The sequence below is a fragment of the Capsicum annuum genome, chromosome 5, assembly GCF_002878395.1.
Source record: "Capsicum annuum cultivar UCD-10X-F1 chromosome 5, UCD10Xv1.1, whole genome shotgun sequence".
NCBI lineage: Eukaryota > Viridiplantae > Streptophyta > Magnoliopsida > Solanales > Solanaceae > Capsicum > Capsicum annuum.
In genome coordinates, this window is record NC_061115.1 from 165,662,892 (window position 1) to 165,687,393 (window position 24,502).

Consider the following 24,502-nt stretch of genomic DNA (forward strand, 5'->3'; position numbering starts at 1 on the left):
TTTCCAGCACCTCTTAATTGCTTTAATGTTCTATCTTGAGATTGACTATGAGGGACCTAGTCCCTAACTGTGTGGTGCAACCCTCAAGGTTTCAGCACATCATAATATTCAGCTGCTAAAAACTAGACCTAACAAGATGAGCTAATAACGCATGTCCTTGACCTCGTACAAATTTGACTGTACCACTTTTCCTGTAAACAACTTGATGAAAGTATTCCACAAAATTAATGCACTACATAGCTAGTATATAAGATGAACTATATTAATTAAAAGTAGTTGTCATACCAGAAAGTAAAACAGCAAAGATAAAGGGACTTGCCGTGACTGGATTCGGGTCAAGAATACGCTTGATCAGATTCTTTGAGCTAGAGGACAGCCATGGTGGAAGTGAAAAACTAGCCTTCAGGATCTGACAACAATTTACGAGCAAAATTCTCTAAATATATTTCTGAAAATAAATGAACCAAAGAATTCCAGAAACATCTCAGATAATAAATGAAGAAACTTCCAGAAATTACTTTTCGGTATAGAGAATTTAGATTTGGTTCATCAAAAGGCAAGTATCCAGCCATTAGAACAAAGAGAATGACTCCAAAGGACCAGACATCAGTTGTTGTACCATCATAGCCTTTGTCAGTTAAAACCTGATACAACAGTTCTTGTTAAAGGCATAAACAGTAAGAAAAAATTATTAAGTTACTAGCGTTTAGCTGTCGAATAACAACTCTTTAGGTTGTTGTTACCTCAGGGGCAACATAGTTTGGTGTGCCACAAGCAGTATGAAGTAGTCCATCGTCCTGAATAACATTGAAAGTTTTCCATCAACTACAATACTATACAATACTAGTGAGGGAATTGTGAATGTGATTGAAGTGAGGGATGATGGATAATCGCGGACACGATTCAGTAAGATATATCCATGTATGAATTTGAAACATGTGAGGGAAGTTAGTTGTTTAATTATTTTGTTAATTGCAACATATACATTTACCTTTAGAGTAATAACTAATATTTCAAAATTTCATAAATAGATATAAGACAAAATTAGTTGAGCTTGGCCAGGAATGGCCAGAGCATTGGCAAGGCAGATGTTTACTTTGATTACCATTGTCTCAAATAATCTTGTGGCAGTTGTGTAACCTGAATTTTTCTGATTTATGGTACTTTGTTCCAATTTCCAATTCAATGAACTTTGTTTCCATGAAATGTGCTAATGATGTAAGTGCATTTCACTTCTTACTTAAAATGATAGATTACACCAAGAATATATACACAAAGCTAGACACAAAAGGTCAAGAGCAGATCCCTGAGATCATTTCTTCTACCTACAATATTTGACTATATATATCTGACATACAATCTGAAAATAGATATACTCTCTGACTACATCTTAACAATGATATACTATCTAACATCTTGACACTCCCCCTCAGCTGGAGCATACATGTCATATGCTCCGAGCTTGCCGCAAATGTATCCAATCCGAGCTACGACTTAGTAAGAATATCTGCCAATTGGTCATTTGAACCGACAAAGCTGGTGGCAATGCATTTGGACTCGATCTTCTGCCTAATAAAATGACAATCCACCTCTATATGTTTTATTCTTTCATGGAAAATTGGATTTGAGGCAATATGTAGGGCAGCCTGATTGTCACACATAAGCTTCATTTGAATGAATTCAACACATTTTAACTCTTGGAGAAGTTGTTTCAGCCAAATAAGCACACATGTAGCAAGGGCCATAGCTCGATATTCAGTTTCTGCACTAGATCTGCCAACAACATCTTGCTTCTTACTTTTCCAGGAAACTAAATTGCTCCAATCATGACGGAATACCCAAAGTGGAGCATATATCAGATGGAGAACCTGCCCAAGCCACATCAGAATATCCAACAATGTCTGTGTGACCTTTGCCTTCATATAACAATCCTTGTCCTGGAGTTTTTTTTTATGTACCTGAGGATGTGAATCATTGCATCCCGATGATCTTTACAAGGACCTTGGAGAAACTGACTAACCACAATTACTGCAAATGAAATATCCGGGTGTGTGATAGTGAGATAATTCAATTTACCGACCAGTCTTCTATATCTACCAGGATCTTGCAATGGCTCCCCTGTCCAGGGACGCGTTTGATGTTTGGATCCATAGGAGTGTCAATTGGTTTGTAATTTAACATGCATGTCTCCTATAATATGTCCAAAGCATATTTTCTTTGTGAGATAGCAATACTTGTCTTGGATTGTGCTACCTCAATTCCCAAAAAAAAACTTTAACTTCCCCAAATCTTTGGTTTGAAAGTAACTGAACAAATGTTGCTTTAGCTGAGATATTCCTTTTGGATCATTTCCAGTTATGACAATGTCGTCAACATAAACGACTAGAAATGTTCTTTTCTGGACCATTATGTTGATAGAAAACAGAATGATCTACTTTACTTCGAGACATCCCTAATTGTTGGACAACAGAACTAAATCTGCCAAACCATACTCTCAGAGATTGTTTGAGGCCATATACAAAGCATTTGAGACGGCAAACTAAGTCTGACTCCCCCTAGCAACAAATCCAGGAGGTTTCTCCATATAAACTTCCTTAGAAAGTTCGTCATACAAAAAGGCATTCTTAAAGTCTAGTTGATAAAGCGGCCAATGGTGCATTTGCTGCCAAGGACATAAGCAGTTGGACAGATGCAACTTTGGCAACTGGGGAGAATGTGTCACCATAGTCAAGACCATAAATCTGGTTGTATCCTTTGGCAACAGGGCGAGCTTTCAGTTGATCAACTATTCCGTCCGAACCCACTTTTACATATAGATCTATCAAATTCCAATAGTAGTTTTCCCCTTCGATAACTGGGCCGATTCCCAAGTGTTATTGAGCCTATAAAGCATTCATTTCATCAATCATAGCATCTCTCCACCCTGGTTGCTCCAATGCTTCGCTAACAGTCTTTGGTATAGGTATATTAGATAAGGCAGATACAAAAGTATGATATAATGGGGACAATCGTTGATAACTTAAATAGTTATCTCTCTGTTTGAGTAGTACGTATACCTTCGCGTATGGCAATTGGTAAGGTCACTGCATCTGACGAAGGCATGACTGGAGCAGGTGACGAAGGAGCATAAGATGAGTCATCAGGAACTACTAGTGTATCTGGACTAGGACCAGTACTATCATCGTTATTATTAAGAGGACGATTATGTCGAGTGTATACTTGAAGAGGAGAAGGAGCGGTTTGAGGGTTTTCTAGAAGATTGATTTGTTGTAGAGGAAGTATGGGTCCTGGCAAAATTTGAGGAATTAAACTTCTGGTTGTAGTGCTTGATCTAAAATAGGGAGATGTTTCAAAAAATGTCACATTTGCACTAATAAAATATTTATTCAATTTTGGATCATAGCATTTGTAACCTTTTTGGTGACGAGAGTATCCTAAAAAGAAACTTAATTGATTTCGGTTGGAGTTTGTCATTTCTGGTACTTTGATCATGGATAAAGGAAGTACATCCAAACACTCTCAAAGTTAGATGATAAGGATTTTGACCTGGAAAGAGAATTGAGTGAGGACCTTGTTGTTGCAACACAGTGGAGGACATTCTATTTATCAAAGAACAAGCAGTGAGAACAACATCCCCAAAAAAATGAAGAGGAACTGATAGCGTATAAGTAAAGTTCGAGCAGTCTCGATGAGATGTCTATTTTTACATTCGGTGACTCCATTTTGTTAAGGAGTATACACACAAGAATCTGATGAGTGATTCCCTGAGACGACATGAAACTAGCAAAGGGAGAAGATAAGTACTCCTTGGCATTATCACTGCGTAATACCTTTAATTGAAACACCAAATTGATTGTTTATCTCAGCACAAATTTTTTGAAAAATAGAGCATACTTCAGAATGATTTTTCATTAAAAATACCGATGTGCAACGGGGAAAATCATCAATAAAGGTAACAAATTACTGAAATTCTAAACTTGAAACAACATAATTAGGACCCCATACATTTAATTGAACAATGTCAAACATATATGTGGACCTGTTAGAAACGAAATGTGACTATGTTTCCCAAGTTGACAAGACTCACATTGAAATGAAGACAAAGTGGAAAGACTAGGAATTAATTTCCGAAGCTTTGCTAGACTTGAGTAACCACAACGACTATGGAGAAGATCAGTTGAGGCAACGGAAGAGAAGGCAACGGGTGGTGGTGATTTTGACATATGATACAGTCCCTGTGACTTATATCCTGTTCCAATCGTCTTTTCCGTTCTTCGATCCTGCACAACAACAGAGTCGGCCAAAAAGCTGACACCACAATTGAGGTGTTTGGTTAGTTTGCTAACAAAAATCAAATTTAATGGACATTCAGGAGAAAATACAACTGAGTTTAAGAAAATAGAGGGAAGAAGTTGCACGTCCCCCCTATTCCTTTTACTGCAGTTTGTGATCCATTAGAAAGGGAAACTGTGGTGACGGTTATGGAATGAATAAGATTCAAGAAAAGATTCCAATTACTAGAGATATGGTCAGATGCACTAGAATCCAATATCTACTGGCAAGAGGGAGAAGACCTGGTAAGGCAAGCAAACGCATTACTAGTTTGTAGGGTGCCAGATAAAGGTGATTGTCGAATAGCCGCTTTATACTGCAAAGTAATCACTATAATCTACTCCCGACAAAGTAATAGAATTGGACAGTTGACCATCTGTGTCTTTACAGGTCTGAACCACGTGAGTTGTACTACAATTGTTAGTACGTGGTGGTCGACCATGCAATTTCCAACAAGTTTGTCGGGTATGGCCTGACTTGTAGCAATAGTTGCAATAGGGTCTAGAGTTTCTACTGTTCCTCCTTTGCTAGACATTTTGTTCCTGTGGATTTGCATTTTTCATAGCTAATACAGATGTCTCAACGTTATAAGTTTCATTTGTTTCTGAACCAATACGCGATAATAGAGCTGAAATGTCTATTAAGGAACGAACTAATGAACATGCCAAGATTTGATCCCTTATAGGACTAAGATCAAATCGAAGTCGTTTCAGTGCTAGAACCATAAAGAACTTATCTCTTCATTGATCCTGTGTGGTCACACTTTCAGAAAGTGGCAAAAGAGAGTCATATTGATCTTTCAAGGTTTCTATCTGTCCTAAATAACTCGCCATATCTTGATTATTCTGCTAAAGTTGGACTAAGTCTGAGACAACCTTGTATATATATTATATGTCATTCATATACAAAGTCTTAGCTTTAGTCCAAACTTTATAGCAAGTTTTACAAGATTGAAATAGATAGAGTAATTTAGGGTCCAGAGAGTTCCATAAGAGATTGCATAATTGAGCATCAATTAGAGTCCACTCAGTCCTTTCACTAGCAACAATATCACTAGTATTTTTAACTAAAAGATCCTCATATCCTTGTCCCATAAACCACATCTCAACAGGTGAAGACTATGGTGTGTAATTATTACTACCTTCTAACTTCATGGTAGTGATAACAGAAGAACTTGAAATAGAGGAAAACATCGATTTGACATAACTTGAAGATTCAATTTCCTCTGAGACATTATTTATTAGAGATTCACCCTTCTCTGCCATAATGACTTCAACAACTAATGAAATACCAAAAAAAAAAAAAAGGGTTTTTTTAACCAAAGAACAAAAGGAGGACAATTATAAGAAATGAGTTCGAAAAAAAAGGTCTTTGATTAAAAGAACATGAAACAAAGGAAAGATAAAATCAAGGTTCCTCTTGATGACTGCAGATCTGGTAAAATCTATTTCAGATCTGTACTGAACAAGAACTTCACAAGAAAAAGGGAAGAAACAACCGATGAAGGTGACTTGTTTTGCCAAAAAACTTTTCTGATTGCTGAAAATTATAGGATTAATGGGTAAGACTAAAATGAATGATTGACCATCACCAACTCAGAATGAAAGTTTGAGATGGCCGGAAAAAAAAACTGCCAGAAGTGGCTGCTAGTAAAGGAAGATGACGGAATAGTTACCGGGAAATCTATCAAAACAATCATCGGAAAAGGCAACTTGAATCGAAACAAAAATAGCAGTGGCTCTGATACCATGTTAATGGTGTAAGTGTATTTCACTTCTTACTTAAAATGATAGATTACACCAAGAATATATACACAAAGCTAGACATAAAAGGTCAAGAGCAGATCCCAGAGATCATTTCTTTTACCTACAATATTTGACTATATATATCTGACACACAATCTGAAAATAGATATACTCTCTTACTACATCTTGACAATGATATACTATCTAACAATGCCTTGACAAAATGCATTGATCAATAATTTTTTTTTTTAAGAAAACAAAAACTTGTCAATTTGACTATTGTAAATCAAGTTAAACTGAGTGAATAGCTCTTTATGTACGCTTAATTTTTCAAATGTAAAGAATTCTTACTCGAACTTGCTTGGAAAGTGCACTCAATCCAAAGTCTGAAACTTTCATAGTACCAAATGAATCTAGCAGTAGATTCTCAGGCTACAAATAGTTACAAGTCACATAACTGAATATTAATACTAGTCATAGCATGAAGGAAGTGGACTTCAGTATCTAAACAAATGAGATTAAGGATCAGAAACCTTCAAGTCTCTATGGTAAACGCCTCTACTATGGCAATAATCAACGGCATTAATAAGCTGTTGAAAGTATCTTCTAGCTTCATCTTCTTTGAGTCTGCCATGTCTAGCCTGTAATATATATTATACATAAGGAAATGCTCATTGCAATAAAAGATCTTTTACCCAGGAATAAAATGTGATAACAAAACCAAAAGAATACAAAATGAACATGTAATCTATACTTGGAAATTAGTTCCAAGAAAAACTCTATTTTACTAATCATCTCCATCTCATCCAAAAAAATAGGAGAAATGAGGATGTGCAATTGCATAAACCAAGAAAGGAGAAAACTTACAATTTCATCAAAGAGCTCTCCTCCATGAACATACTCGAGGATAATATAGATCTTTGTCTTGCTAGCCATAACCTAGTAGCAACCAGAGTTAACCAGAGTTGGAATATATAGAATTACAAAGATATGAAGCACTCAGGAAGATATGATGAGAAATGAAGTGCGTGTAACTTCAAAACTTGGTATTGGAGCACCATCTAGCATGAAAAGATGAAGCCCAATCACGTGTATGCTTGTTCAGTGACAAGAGGTGCTGATAGAAGCAAATAATCACCATAACTCGGCATAGACATGAGAGAGATTCACAAGAATTGTGTGTGTTTACAAGTAACGGGGAAGAAGACAGGGCAGAAGGATTACAACATACCTCAAAGATTCTTACGACATTTGGATGTCTGATCAACTTCATCGTTGATATTTCTCTTTTAATCTGTCAACAAAGTACATCTTAGATCTCATTATCATAGTTTTCTCATTCTAAATGAAAAGAAATTTGTAGAAGGCATTCTAGAACAAAAGCGTCATGACATATACATTTTTACAGTTAGATGGGTATTCTAACTAGTTATGGTAGAGTGCATAAATGTGAATATGGACATTGTAAAACGTAAATTGTGTCCAAAAAAATAGAAGTACGGCCTAAGACATTTGTGTTAATGCATTTTCTGGTCTCACTTATTTTTCATATGATACTAGAATGTTCGAGTGAAGTAAAATCTAATTAGTCCATTGTGCGGTTACCAGTGCATCGAAGAGATGGAATATCACTACGGTGTAACTTTTAGGCAGCTGACGAATTTTTCGGAGGTATGATAACCTTCCATCACTGTTGCACAATAAAACAAGCCGCACCAGAAGAGGGATATAACATCAAATCGGATCTTAGAGAAGTTTCCGTCTTCGTCCACACCTAGGACAGGGAAGAGGCAATGAAATCGATGAATGAATGAGGGTTGTTTTCTCTATGAGAAGATGACATAGGGATTATAAAAGACAGCTGATCACTTGACTCAGGTTCTTCTTGATGATGACTCAATGTTTTCTTTGTTGGGTCATGAAAATCGGGTTGATCAAGACTGAAATACTTATGCAGGCACAACCCAATAACTCAAACCATAATGTAAGGTTAGACGCATGGTCATGTTGCCAATCAATGCCGGAGGAAATCCAGCAAGAGTTATCTCACATGCCGGTGGCAAGACTGGCGACTACAAGTTTCTTGTTTTTTCTGGGGTCTTCCATCCTTGTGAAGATTTCGTTCCACGTAAAATTCTTTAAAACATTCTTGAAAAGACAGATAATCAATGGTTTAGACTATTGATTTCTGGATTCTAGGACAGCTGCCTCAAGTACTAGTAAATGAATTCCAAACTCGATTTTTATACATTTTTATTGAATTCTTAATACATGTACAAGGTTTGACTTTTGAGCCAAAAACTTCTAGGTTTTGCCTAACCCAATATAATGGCCTACATTCGCCCCTGGATGCAAAATGTGTGTCTATTCTCAATCCCAGTTTTTTGAGACATGACTGCTAAGACAAGACTCGGAAAGTGCGGCATCTAGGGGTATCGGAAGGTGTTCATCCAAACCTCTTTTGTTGAAAAATGATACTGTATATACGTATTATTTTTTTACAATATATATATATATATATAGTAGATGTTGAATCCCATGACTTCTTCATTTGTTTACTCCTTTATATTTTGAATTCCCTTTGAAAACTTGACTCAGCCAATTTAATTCTGAAGGAAAAAGAAACTTGAGATATCCCCAAATGAAGATAATAAAAGACGGGAAATTAAAGAACCGTTGGACGATTACACTTTGGGCTAGATAAATACAGACGGAAGATCAACGGGAATAGCATTTACTCTTGTATGATTAATTAAAAAAAGAACGCAGTGCGCCATACTCACCTGTTCCATAATGTTCTGGCGGAGGACGCGCTCGCGGTTGATAATTTTGATGGCAACATGATCACCGGTCTGTACATTCTTTGCATACTTAACCTTTGCAAAACTGCCCTCTCCTAACGTCTTACCCAATTCATATTTCCCTAATCGCGTCCTGCTCCGACTAAAAGGCGATGATATCGACGGGGAACTGCTCATTCTCGTCGAAGTGCTCAGTCTCGCTCAAAAAGTAAGATATGAGGTAGAGTTCTAGCAGATATCCTTATTATCGGGAAACCTAAAGAAGAACGGGAAGAGGAAATGGAAATCCTTATGGATTAGATTGCTAAATTGGGCAAAAGATTTGGAGGAGAAAAGGACAGAAGAGAAAGAAGAAGGCTAGAGGCAGAATGATGCGAGACTTTCTCTAACGGTCTATTTCCACCGCGTGATGAGGGATATGGGACTACTGCAATATAATTTCATGGCCAAGCTTTCCAAATGAGCGCCAAACGTGAAAAAGAGAAAAAGACAACAACAACATCATACCCCCGTATTCGTAGAGTAAGCAGTTTATATCACTATTTCAGGTGAAGTAAAAAGACCATTTTTAATAGACCTTGATTTAGAATCAACAATAATATAATAAACACAAATTATAAAAATATATAAACTAACAACACTAGCCACAAGATAAAAAGGGAAAACAGACAACTAAAGAAATTAAATTGTGTTATAAATATATTTACATTATTGGATATGAAATATCTAGTTGATATCTATTAAGATATGAAATATCTATCTTTTATAAAGAAATTAAGAGTAATTTTCCTTATAAATAGAGGAATTTTATTCATTATAAATCATCCTCAATCCCGAATTACTCTCTTCTCTCTCTACTCTTATTTTTCTCTACTTTATTTTTCATAACGCGTTATTAGCACGAGACTCTATCATACAAGATGAGATTATAAATCTAAAGGTAACATCGGGGTTAGTAATTTCCTTATGTTATTTGTCTTTTGCTACTAATGATATAATTATTATTGAATTTGATGAAAAATAATTGATTAGGAACCACTTATGCGTTAAATTTGTTCATGAAGAACAATATTTTTAAAAGATATGATGATGAATTTAAGTCTCATCTCATTAAGAAGGTAAGACATTGAGTTAAAAGTTTCAATGCACCATGATGATAAGATATTGGGTTCAAGTCTCATCAAATTATAGCCTAAGACGCCTTTATATGGATAAGATATAGAGTTTGAATCTCAATACACCATATTAATAATATTATGATGGCTAAGGCAAAATAATGGTTGTTTGGTGAAAAGTCATGAAACATATCCCATTGATATGGTCTATTCCATGAAGTGAATATGGTAACAATATATGTTGAATTCAAAAGTTGGCAACTTGCTTTATTGTTGAAAGAAATATAGTAGCAGTGCATAATATGTCTAAAAGAAGGCAAGTGATTAAATGCACGAATATAGGCACGGAGGGATAATATGATAATAATCATCAAAAGTGATAATATTTTCACATGATTATAATGATTATAATATATGTTAGAGAAAAATTATCTACATTATATGTATGCCTCAATTTGCTTCTGAAGTAGCAATATCACGAAAGAGGTTATAAGCCATCAGAATTTGATAGGCTTAAGGCACAATTATATTTTCATTCTCGAGGAATGAAAATTTTGATTATTATAAATACATATCTATACCCTGGGTGAATGTGATTGTATATAAATTCGAACATGTTCTTAGTTGTGAAAATATCATAATCCACCTCTAAATGAGGTACAATAATTAAAAGATTGAATATCTTCAAGTTACTATAATAAGAAACATAAATGTAAAAAGTTATTCGTACATGGTGAGAGCAAATGCTACAATAAATTAAGAGTTTATTGATATAAAATTCACGCCATAGTAAACCAGAAGTTTACTAAAGTGAAAAACACATGTCATGGTAAACTTGGAGTTTACTAGGATAAAAGTTCAAAAATTGACATGAATGATTGCGACATCTCAAAGATGTGCTTAGTGAGTATTAAACAAATATTGAAGAATTAGAAAATTCTTCATGAACTTTTAATATTGCGTGTTCTCATAATAAGTTGGTTGGACCAACTAATATAGGGATTTGATCCCTCATAGTCTGAAAATTTTAAAAAGTGAATATGGGTTTGTTCACCAGTTATGTGATCTATTAAGATGATTCGATATAAGATGAGCACTTGTACATTTATTGTCATCTTACAGTTTGACATTCATAAAGTTGTTTGCTCAATAAAATTGAGTTAAGATCATAACTTTCAGATTGTTTAATCAGGATAATTCATCTTGATGATGATGGTTTGACATTGAATGTGTTCGATAAATAGCTAAACAATTGCTAATGAGAACAAAGTTTTATGTGTTGGCCTGAAATATGATATATTGCATATAATAGCACTTGTATGCATTAGACCAATAGTTATGTTTATTTCTTCCCTCTCAATTGGATCAAGGTCAGGAACCAACTATTTCATCTAATAATTGATGTGCGATATATGATTAATGAATATACTATAATGCACAAAGATGGATTCCTCAAAGAAGATGGAGGATGTATGTTAATTTTTCTAACATAAAAGAGAGATTATAAGCAGCTATGAAATATATTAGAAATTATCATCGGATCCTCATTCGAAGGATAATTTAATTCAAATGCCGAAAGAATATCATATTTAAGCTGCAAGTGCTCCTATTCCCTAAAGGACAAAGTCTATGCATTCATCAAGTATGGTAGACCAATCGATTCCAAATGAAATAATCCTTGAAAAGGGTAAGGAGCAAACAATCATAATAAGAAGGCAATGTCCTCTAGAAAAGTCTACGACATAACACTTCATAAAATCTTATGAGAGGTTCAGGTACCTGAAAATAATAAAGTGATGAGATCTTAAAATGTTATGTCTCACTATGAACCGATAAGAAATGATACATCATCAATGATATCTTTGATACAATATTGGCGCAATATTGTAAAAGACTAAGAGGATCTGAATTCTACGTTTATTTAAGCATTCTGATGTAGAAATATTTATCAAGTAATGTGAAAGAATGCATCTTGATAAGCATATAACTTATTTGATTTGCAGTCCAGATACTTGAAGATGTCACTCATGAAATGTTGGTTATTGTCACTTGACAAAATCTATATGAAAACATTTTTAAGGATTCAAAATGTTTGAAGCATATAAAAGTTTCTGGAAAACTTATTTATAATCCTTATATTGTATAAGCTTATAGCTTGAAAATTATTAGAACTCTTAGAGAGTTTTTAAAGAAATAGATTAGTTACTGACATGAGAAATATACCGAATTGAATTGGTTATGAAGTACCGTATTGCAAATACTACAAGGCATGATATAACCTTTTCAATAAATTATTTAGCACGGTATAGTTCTGCTCCTACTAGGAGACATCAAAATAGGATCAAACACATGATCTTATTGTAAGATTGTAGTCCCAATTTGTTGATTATACTGATGTTGGGCATTTATTTAACCCGCATAAATCTCGGTCTCAAACATGCAATGTATTCACATATGGGGATACTGCCATATCTTGGAGATATACAAAGTAGTCTATTTTTTCACTTCATCGAACCATGATGAGATAATAGTTATTTATAAAGTGAGACAAGAATCTATGTGGTTGTGGTTAATGATACATCTCATATGAGAAAAATGTGGTTTGAAATGTGACAATGTACCCACAATTTTATACGAAGATAATGGAACATGCATAACATATCTTAAGAGAGGATTCATAAAAGGAGATAGAACGACGGACACTTCATCAAAGTTTTTCTATACACATGAGCTACAAAAGAATAGTGATATTAACGTGCAACAGATTCGTTTAAGTGACAACATGGTTGTTTTATTCACCAAGTCTCTTTCAACTACAACTTTCAAGAAGAAGTTGCACAAGATCGGAATACAAAGGTTCAAGAATGTTGTCATTAGGGGGATTTAATACACGTTGTACTCTTTTTCCCTTATGAGGTTTTGTCTTTCCTTGAAAGGTTTTTAATGAGGCAGCCAAAATGCGTATTATTAGAGATATGTACTCTTTTTCCTTCACTATATTTTTTTCACTGAGTTTTTTCTAATAAGGTTTTAACGAGGCACATTATCTATCAATTGGACATTCAAGGGGGAGTATTATAAATGTATTACATTATAGTGAATGTCTATCAAGAATATAGATAAGATCCATCAAAATCTAGTTGATCTCTACTAGAATATGAAATATCTATCTTTAAGAGAGAAACTGGGAGTAATTTCCTGTAATGCCCCAAAACCTGGTCCCGAGATGTCACACAGTGCTCAAGGTTACGAGTAGCCTCAAGCTAACCCTGTAAGCCTTCTACTAGGTATGTAACTCATTTCAAGATAAACTAATCAAGTAATAATATTGTATTATATCAAAATTGAACTAGAATAAACTGAAGATACTGTCTGAATAACTAATACCGAAAGTCTGGATAATAGCTAGTAGTCGACAAGCCTCTATACTAAGAAACTAAAGAGTCATTGGGACAAACCCCTAACTGACTCAAACTAAACTATAAGAAACTAATCAAACACTATGAAAGCTGGAAATTTGGATAAATAGGCCCTCAAATCATGAGAACTCACCAACTGTAGGGATGTAGATAGAGATGCTCGAAATCACTAAAGCTGCTGAGACTGAGCACCTGAACCTAAATTATGAGACAATGTAGCACATAGAAGTAAATGTGGATCAGTACTTTGAGGATATACTGAGTATATGAGGGTGAATGCATAAGTTAATGTGATATCTCAAAGTTATCAAAATCATAGAATATGCATACTGTATGTAATGGCTCACATGGCTAGAATAACTGAAAGCTAAAAATCATAGATCATGAATGATAAAACATACTGCGTAAATCTGGTGAGCCATCTCATTTAGAGTCTAAAAGCTATTCTTTTCTAAAAGCTGTATTGTTCTAAAAATTATTCTGTTATTCTTTACAATTAGGGAAATTTACTTAAAAGCTGTTTAATTACTTTTACTAGCAGGGAGGTTCTCTTAACCGACATAAACTATGTGAGTTATCATGGAGTCCAACGTCTCGTTCCCGTAAGGGAAAAACCTCACGTTGGGGAGAGGTGTCATACTTTTGCCAGGGAGTATAACCTAAGCTAAGTGATCACATCTGTAACTGTCATCTATATAGAAATAGGAATACTAAATCTATACCTATGTTGGCTCGTAGTTCTAGGAAAGTAGGATGTACTAAACCCACACTTCCCGCTTGGTGCTAAACACTACTCCCTTAATTTTATGCTCATTCTGTAGGAAATTCACTTTTAAAAATCATAATATTTTATACTGAAAGCTAACTATGTATCTGTTCATTCAGAACTGAGTTTAAGCTGTAAAGTAGATTCCATATCTTAGCTAAAGATCAAATCTTTACCAAAATTTGAAAATATCTAATCATGGGATTCTTAAAAAACATAGCCATTCTTGAATTATCAACATACAAACTAGGGCTTAATAACCCATGCTTTAAATTCATGCCAAAACATCATAATGTTCATGTTTGACAATGTAATATTGATAATTCAACTCAAAGTCTGGAAATTTAAACAATACACATAAAAATACTAAAGAAAACATGTAATTCAACACCAAAAACACTTAAAACATCATAATATTCAAATAACAATAAATGGGTATGAACCCTAAATTGAAATTCATGTAAATTCATATAAATTTATAATTTAAAACTAATTTAGGCACAAGGATAAAAGATTTATCCTTGTTCAAAACCCCACATACCTTAATTGATGAACTAGATGAAGAAGCTTGGTTTTGAGATCCTATTTGTGCTCTTGAATGTTTATTCTTGGAATTCTTAAATTGGGAACTTTGAATTTTGAACTATTTTGGAAAAAGAACCGTGGAATTTTGGGGATTCTTAAAGTTGAATGTTGAAGCCTAGGGTTTTATTTGAGAGAAATTTGATAGACAATGAGCATATTTTGCTTAATAATACACTTAATCATATGTTTTCATAGTTTGGGGATATGGGCAAAAGACTAAACTGCCCTTGGGATTTAAAATCTGTAACTGGGTTGCCGATTAAGGCTTCACCGCGTCGCGGTGAGTGGGTCATCGTGATACCTAAGCGATGTGGTGGAATCACGGTGACTCACTAGATTATGATAATTGTTGTTCTGGGGTTCACCATGATGCGGTGCAATCGCGATGACCATCTGGAAATTGACGAATGTCCAAATGGCCTTCATCGCGACGCGATGGCATGCTCATCGTAATACTCATCGCGATGAGCTACTGTTTTACCAATTCGAATGTGATCCAATCCTCATCCAAAAATTCTGAAACTTACCCGAGACATGCTATTTCACACCTGAATATAATTCAACTAAAAATTCATTGTCTCGGAGCCCAAAAGGTCAACTTAAAAATCTTCAAAGTTTAAAGGGAGTCAAAATGACTAAGTCCCTTAACTCTTAGATTTATTTTCAGGTTCTAAGTGCTTCAAGTATGTACTAAGGGCTGGACTGAGCTAGAAATATTTGGGGTCTTACAATATCTCCCCCTTGGGAACATTCGTCCTCGAATGAGGCTAACGAAATTGAGATGCTGAAAATTAAGGCTATAACTGGAATGTACAACTGAAAACATGACTAAACTGAATATAAATACAAGAACTATCGAATGAATGGCCATATAAAGCTGTAACTTGGAATGAAAAGAGATGATCTGAGGAAACTTTTTACCTTAAACTGAATCTGAATCTGCACCGAAAAGATGAGGGTACTTGATTCGCATATCTGCTTCTGCTTCCCAAGTGGCTCCCTCAACGGATTGATTTTGCCAAAGAACTTTGACCAAGGGAACTTCTTTGTTCCTTAGTCTACAAATCTGGTGATCAAAGATCTCGATTGGAATCTCTTCATAAGAAAGGCTATCATAAATATCTATGCTTTCTAAGGGTACTACAACCGCTGGATCACTAATACACTTCTTTAACAAGGACATTTGGAACACATAATGAATGAAGGAAAAATCTACGGGCAACTCAAGCTCATATGCCACCTTCCCAACACGGCTTAATATTCTGAAAGGGACAGTATAGCGGGGACTAAGCTTTCTCTTTTTGCCAAATCTCTTCACCCCTTTCATAGGTGAAACTTTCAAATAAACTAAATCACCAACTTCAAACTCGATATCTCTTCTCCTCATATCTGCATACGATTTTTGACAACTCTGAGATTTTTTCAACCTCTCTCAAACCAACTGGACTTTCTCCATGGTTTCTAACACCACATTTGGCCTATCAATGTGGCGTCACCCACTTCGAACCAGGTGATCTACATCTTCTCCTATATAGAGCCTCAAATGGGGCTATCTAGATACTAGCATAATAACTATCATTGTAGGAGAACTCAATCACCAGAAAATGCTCATCCCAACTACCTTTGAAATCAAGCACTTACGCCCTCAACATATCTTCTAGATTCTGAATGGTCCTTTCTACCTGACCATCGGTCTGAGGATAAAAAGCTGAACTAAGATAGACTTGGGTACCAAGACCCTTCTAAAAGGCCTTCCAAAAGTGAGAGGTAAACTAAGTACCCCTATCTGAAATGATAGACGATAGAACTCCATGCAATCTTACCAACTTTCTAATATACAGCTTAGCATAATCTTCAGCTGAGTAGGACATATGAACTGGCAGAAAATAGGCTAATTTAGTTAACATGTCTACTATAACCCAAATCGAATCATGCTGACGTCACAAATGAGATAGCCCTGTTATGAAATCCATGTTCACCTCTTCCCACTTCCAAGTGAGAATACTGAACTCTTGCAAAGTACCACCAGACCTTTGGTGCTCTACCTTAACCTATTGACAAACTGAATATTTAGCTACGAACTCTGCAATATCTTTCTTTATACCACTCCACCAATAAATCTCCAGCTAATCTCAGTACATCTTAGTTGCACCAGGATGAATGGAGTGACGCACACCATGCGCTTTAGCCATAATCCGTTGTCCCAATCTATCAATGCACGACATACATAATCTATTTTGGTATCTCAACGCGCTATCTCCTCCTTGGGAGAAAACCTCTATATTCTGATCTCTAACCGACTCCTTTAACTTAACTAGGATGGGATCTTGATCTTGTTTCTCCTTCACCTCAAAAACTAAGGAGGATTCTGCACAACTCTGCACCTAAATGCTACTCTCAGCCGAATCAACTAAATAAACACCCAATCTAGATAATTGATGAACTTTCTGAACTAACTCCTTCTTATCACTCTCCACATAAGCAACACTGCCCATTGACAATCTACTAAGGGCATCTGCCATAACATTGGCCGTGCTCGAATGATACAAAACACTCATGTCATAATCTTTCAACAATTCTAGCCACCTTCTCTAATGGAAATTTAACCCTCTCTGCGTAAACACATATTGTAAACTTTTGTGGTCCACAAATACATCAATATGCACCCCATAAAGATAGTGCCTCTATATTTTCAAAGCAAACACAACAGCAGGTAACTCAAGATCATGTGTAGCATAGTTCTTTTTATGAGGCTTAAGCTATCTAGAGGCATATGATATGACCTTACCTCTCTGCATCAAAGCACAACCCAAACCAACTCTAAAGGCACCACAATAAACAACGAATCTATCTGTACCATCAGGTAATGCTAAGGCTGGGGCTGAAGTAAGTCAAGTCTTTAACTCCTGAAAACTCTTCTCACAAGAATTTGACCACTAAAGCTTAACTTTCTTCTGAGTCAATTTGGTCATAGGAAATGCAATAGATGAAAACCCCTCAACAAACCATTTATAATAGCCAGCTAAACCCAAGAAACCTTTGATGTCTGATGGAGAAATAGGTCTAGGCCAGTTTCTCATTGCTTCAGTCTTTTGGGGATCAACTCCAATGCCATCACTGGAAATAATATGATCAAGGAAAGCTACTGACCTTAGCCAAAATACACTTGTTGAATTTGTCGAACAACTGGTGATTTTTAAGAGTTTTCAACATAATTCTAAGATGGTCTTCATGATCATCCTTACTACAAGAATAAATAAGGATATCATCGATACTACTATGACAAACATGTCTAGGTACTATTTGAATACTCGGTTCATCAAGTCCATGAAGGCTGCTGGGGCATTTATCAGTCTGAAAGACATGAATAGGAATTCAAAATAACCATAACGGGTTCTGAAAGTTGTCTTCAGGATATCACATTCCCTTACTCAAAGCTGATGATAGCTGGATCTAAGGTCTATATTGGAGAAATAACTTACAACTTGGAGTTGATCAAACAAGTCATCGATTCTAGGAAGAGGATATCTATTTTTAATTATGACTTTATTCAGCTAATAATAGTCACACATTCGCAAGGAACCATCTTTCTTACGCACAAATAAGATAGGAGCGCCATATGGATAAACACTGGGCCTTATGAAACCCTTATATAAGAGGTCTTTGAGTTGCTTTTTCAACTCTTTAAGCTCGGCAGGGGCCATACGATATGGAGGAATAGAGATGTGCTGAGAATCAGGAAGAAGATCAATTTCAAATTCTATTTTCCTATCAGGAGGTACCCCTGGCAAATCTTCAGGAAACATATCAAGAAATTCATTGATTACACAAACTGACTGACTATTGGAGTCTTAGACTTAGTATCTTTGACTCAAACTAGGTGATAGATACATCCTTTAGATATCAACCTTCTAGCCTTAAGATAAGATATGAAATGACTCTTGGGAGACACTAAATTTCCTTCCTACTCGAAGATAGGCTCATCAAGAAATTAAAACTTTACCACTCGGGTGTGACAATCTATGGATGCATAACAAGAATAAAGCAAATCCATACCGAGAATAAGGTCAAAGTCAACCATGTCTAATTCTATCAAATTCGCTAACATGACCCTATGAAGGACAGTAATGGGAAAATTTCTATAGATCTATTTGGCAACAATTAACTCACCTACTGGAGTAGAAACCAATAAGGTCTTAGGGACCTTTTCAGGACCTATTTCAAAATTAACTGCAACTAGTGGGGTCATATAAGAGAAACTCGATCTAGGGTCCAACAACATATAAAGGTCAAGATGAAAGATACGAAGCATACCAGTAACAACATCTGGGGAGATCTCCTACTCCTAACGGAATGGTAAAGCATAGAATTGATTCTGGCACTGACCTCTACCGGTACTGCATGATGCGCCTTGAGAAGGGATTGGGTAAGCTATAGGAGCTGGTGCACTAGTAGTATGAGTCTGGGGATGAACATCCCTGCTTTTTTGCTTAGCATACGGGCACTCCTTGATACTATGGCCTATTTAACCACATCTAAAACATCCCTTCTGACCCAAAAAATACTTACCAAGATAATTCTTACCATATCTCACACATAAAAGATAAATAGGCCTTCCACCTACACTATTCTGAGATCTAGACATAGAAGTCTTACACCATTATTCTTGCTTAGTTTTGGGTATGAGGGGCACTAGCCGAAGATGGCGCTGGAAAAAGTGATCAAATCTAAAACTGCAAATGATTTCTTCCTGCAAATCTTGATTGACCATACTCAAACTGCCTAGTTCTAACCTTCTTACTTTTTTTATCTCTCCCCTTCAATTTTTCTGCCTCAATCTGTTGGGCATGAGTCATCAATCTAGTAAGATCCATATCTCCAATAAGCATGACAGTCCTACACTCCTTGACTACCAATCCAGATACTCTAGTAACAACCTTACTCATACTAGATCTAGTGTCAGCTATCAACTCAGGAGCATACTTAGACGACTAGTTGAACTTAAGGCAGTACTTCTTCACTGTCATTGAGCCTTGCCTCAGGTTCATGAACTTCTCAACCTTGTCTTCCCGCAACTGACATGAAAAGAACCTATCTAAAAAAGCATCCTAAAATACCTACAAACTCATGGGAGTTGCATTTTCACCCCTACCATTCTTCCACATAACAACCCAATCATAATCAGCATCTTTCAACCTATAAGAAGCCAATTCCACACTCTCTTCTTCAGTAACATACATAACTTGGGTGATCTTTTTCACCTCATCAAGAAACAACTGTAGGTATTCACCTACCTTTGACCCAAAGTATTCGGCTGGATTTGAAAGTAATGAAGTATGGTTGCAACTAAACTACCCTCTTACTGATGCAATACTGCAGCCTGATTATTGGCCTGAGTATTAGCAGTCACAACTTGGGCTAACTCCTGAAAGGCAACCCAAAATTTGGCATAAAACATATTCTCATTCAAAGAATCAACAGACTAGGATAGATGGTTATTAGTCCTATGGGCAATAGCTCTACGAGGAGACATATTCTGTCATGAAAGAGCATGAGTTAATAGCAGATAGAGATAGTTGTAAGCACGATGGATTTTGAAATAAAAGAGATGATTTCCTAAAATATGTCGTAGCCTCTTGCTCATAAATGTGGCGTGCTTCACACCCATGATTAATACTCTACATAACACGGCTTGTCTGACTCCCTAGGAATCTCTAAACCTTAGGCTCTGATACCAAGTTTGTAACGCTCCAAAACCTGGTCCCGAGATATCACATGGTGCTAAAGGCTAGGAGTAGCCTCAAGCTAACCTTGTAAGCCTGCTACTAGGTCTGTAACTCATTTCAAGATAAACTAATCAAGAAATAATATTGTATTATATCAAAATTGAACTGGAATAAACTAAAGATACTGCCTGAATAACTAATACTGAAAGTCTGGATAATAGCTAGTAGTTCGACAAGTCTCTACTACTATGAAACTAGAGAGCCATTGGGACAAACCACCAACTGACTCAAACTAAACTGTAAGAAACTAATCAAACACTATAAAAGATGGAAATCTGGATAAAAAGGCCCTCAAACCATGAGGAATCACCAACTGTAGGGATATAGATAGAGATGCCCAAAATTACTCATGCTGTTGAGACTGAGAACCTGAACCTACATTATGAGACAATGTAGCATATAGATGTATATGTGGATCAGTACTTTAAGGATGTAATGAGTATATGGGTGTGAATGCATAAGTAAATATGATATCTCAATGCTATCAAAATCATAGAATATGCATGTTGTATGTAATGGATCACATGGCTAGAATAACTGAAAGCTAAAAATCAAAGATCATGAATGATTAAACATACTGCATAAATCTGGTAAGCCATCACATTTAGAATTTAAAAGCTATTCTTTTCTGAAAGTTGTATCATACTAAAATCTGCGTTGTTATTCTTTACTATTAGGGAAATTTATGCATAAGTTATTTGTTTACTTCTATTAGTAGGGAGGTTCTCTTAACCGACATAAACCATGTGAGCTATCTTGGAGTCTAATGTCTCATTCCCTTAAGGGAAAAACCTCATATTTGGGAGAGGTTTCATACTCTTGCCAGGGAGTATAACTTGAGCTAAGTGATCATATCTGTAACTGTCATCCATATAGAAATGGAAATACTAAATCTGTACCTAAGTTGGTCGTAGTTCTAGGAAAGTAGGATGCGCTAAACCCACACTTCCTGCTCGGTGCTAAATACTACTCCCTTAATTATATGCTCATTATGTAGGAAATCCACTTTTAAAAATCATAATGTTCCATACTGAAAGCTAACTGTGCATCTGTTCTTTCAAAACTGAGTTTAAGCTATAAAGTGGATTCCATATCTTAGCTAAAGATCAAAAGATCAAATCTTTATCAAAATTTGAAAATAGCTAATCATGGGATTCTTAAAAAAACATAGCCATTCTTGAATTATCAACATACAAACTAGGGCTTAATAACCCATGCTTCAAATTCATGACAAAACATCAAAATGTTCATGTTTTACAATGTAAATATTGATAATTCAACTCAAAGTCTAGAAATTTCAACAATATGCATAAAAATCCTAAAGAAAACATCCAATTCAACACCAAAAACACTTAAAACATCATAATCTTCAAATAACAATAAATGGTTAGGAACCCTAAATTGAAATCCATGTAAAGTCATGTAAATTTGTAATTTAAAACTAGTTTTGGGCACAAGGATGAAAGATTTATCCTTGTTCAAAACTCCACACACCATAATTGATGAACTAGATGAAGACGTGTGGTTTTGAGATCCTATTTATGCTCTTGAATGTTGATTCTTGTAATTCTTGAATTGAGAACTTTGAATTTCAAAGTATTTTGGAAAAATAATGGTGAAGTTTTGGGGATTCTTGAAGTTGAATATTGAAGCCTAGGGTTTTATTTGAGAGAAATTTGATGAATAATGAACATATTTTGCTCAATAATACACTTAAAATCTTTTTTCACAATTTAGGGATGCTGGGCAAAAGACTAAGCTACCCTTAGGATTTAAAATCCATAACTGGGTGGCCGATTAAGGCTTCACCGTAACACGGAGAGTGGGTCATCGCGATACCCACCGCAACGCGGTGACTCACGGGATTGTGAAAATTGTTGTTCTGGGGTTCACCGTAACATGGTGTAACCGCGGTGACCCTATGGAAATTGACGAATATCAAAATGGCCTTCATTGTGACGCGATAGCATGCTCATCGCAATAATCACTGCGATGCAGTGCAATCACGATGAACTACTATTTTCCAATTCAAATGTGATCCAATCCTCATCCAAAAATTCTGAAACTTACCCGAGATATGATTTTTACACCTCTGAATATAATTCAACTAAACATTCATTGTCTCAGAGCCCGAAAGTTCAACTTAAAAGTCTTCGAAATTTAAAGGGAGTCAAAATGACTATGTCCCCTAACTCTTAGATTTTTTTTCAGGTTCTAAATGCTTCAAGTATGTACTAAGGGCTGGACTAAGCTAGAAATATTCGGGCTATTACATTTTCCCTATAAATAGAGGGGTTTTATTCATTGTAAATCATCCTCAATCCCTCAAGATAATCTTTCATCCCTCAAGAGAAATAAGAATTACTCTCTTCTTTCTCTACTCTTGTTTTTCTCTACTTTATTTTTCATAACAAATTGTATTCAATTCCCCGTCCCAAAATAATTGTAATTTCAGCAAAAATAAAAGAATAAATAACAAAATTTTTCCCAAAATAACAGTTCCTTTAAGAAATCAAAATAAAAATTAGTATTTTTCGACTATATCCTTATATTTGAAAAAATATTACTCCCTCCATTACTTGTTAATTGCTCTTTTTTTAGAGTCAAATGATACACACTTACAACAACATTTTTAGATGTATTTCTTAATCATTTTTTTAAATTGTCACTTATGAGTAGTAGTTGTCATGTAGGTTCTGAATATCTAAATTTTAATTTAAAAATTAAATCTAATCTAATTCATCTTTGAAACTTAGTCAAATGGACTTATGTAAAATGAGGGGAGCAATTAAAAAAGAATAGAGGAATTATAATTTATAGTTTTGGCACAAAATTTAACCGACAAATGCCAGTCGATTTTCTTTTTTAAACTCTCTATCATCTCAAGTTCTTTGCTCTACTTTTATTACATATTGTAATGTTTTTTGTACTGTGACTAAAAAGGAGACGAGAGAAAAAAATATAATTGGTGAGGCTTTGTATCAAGAGTGAAAGAAAGAAAGAATTGGTGTAGGCTTAGGAACTATACTCCTAAATCTGTACAAATCAAAATTACCAAAAAGTTAATAGAGACATCCCTTGGAAACCAATGGGACTAGACTAAGGTCCATCGTGGACCCCAACCAGCATAAAGGAATTTGGAAACTTTACTTTCAGCACTTTCATATTTGCAATTTTTTTTACAGCTTACTTCTGCTTAACAACTGAGTTCCTACTTCAATCAGTCGACTAGCAAAATTTAAAAATAACAATTCACCCCTTTCCTGCACTTTCAATTGGTATTAAATCAGGGTCTCACAAGATATTGCCTAACAACACGTAAGAAAAGACCATGACATAATAAATTGCTATTGAAACACTATTTACTCTGACAAGATCTTCCTACTTCAATGATAAACATTTCTCTTACTAAAAAATAAAGATGGAGACTTTCATCAAATCATATGATGTGAAGATTTCGAAAGTCATCAAACTTGGTGATATTTTAATTTCCTCAAACAAGAAAAATGAAAAGAAGGCAGATGATTGTCAAAAATAATTGAAATAATTCCATCTCTTGAGAACACTGAAGAATAGATGTAGATTATTCAAATAAATTTCAAAGTAAAAAATATTTTCTATAATGCTATTAGCGGTGAACAATATGAAAAGATATTATGTTGGGAGACGGCTAAAGAAATGTGATAAGCTGGAGATTACTTATAAAGAAGCTGAGAAAGTTATGAAAATCATTATAAGTTTGCTTGTGTATGAGTATGAGCTCCTTCACATTAAAGATGGAGAATCCATTGAATACATTTTTGCTAGTTTTGAAAAAATCATTATTGAATTCAAATCACTAAGAAAGAACAATCATGTGTCTAATCACATTGTAAAGATTTTCAGAATTCTACACCCTTAGTGAAATGCTAAGATAGTTTCTCTAAAAGTATAAATATCAACAACCTCACTTA

The 24,502-nt window shown here is 35.2% G+C and overlaps 1 protein-coding gene across 8 annotated transcripts in view; it reads right to left on the bottom strand.

The window, feature by feature from the left end:
• Positions 1-9,386, bottom strand: part of LOC107870950 (CBL-interacting serine/threonine-protein kinase 9) — an 18,848-nt gene extending 9,462 nt beyond the window's left edge. The window contains exons 1-8 of one of the 8 annotated variants that reach the window (XR_007056030.1): positions 8,861-9,386; positions 7,309-7,371; positions 6,945-7,016; positions 6,611-6,718; positions 6,429-6,509; positions 744-797; positions 519-644; positions 286-409 (exon numbers count right to left, since the gene is read on the bottom strand). Coding sequence is in view for 5 of the 8 variants with exons in the window: in XM_016717663.2 (XP_016573149.1) it covers positions 286-409; positions 519-644; positions 744-797; positions 6,429-6,509; positions 6,611-6,718; positions 6,945-7,016; positions 7,309-7,371; positions 8,861-9,055 (823 nt within the window). In the remaining 3 variants the exon portion in view is untranslated. The remainder of the gene's footprint in view (positions 1-285; positions 410-518; positions 645-743; positions 798-6,428; positions 6,510-6,610; positions 6,719-6,944; positions 7,017-7,308; positions 7,372-8,860) is intronic. The other 7 variants (XR_007056032.1, XR_007056031.1, XM_047413236.1 and 4 more) reach the window with 7 other exon arrangements.
• Positions 9,387-24,502: the final 15,116 nt, after the last annotated feature.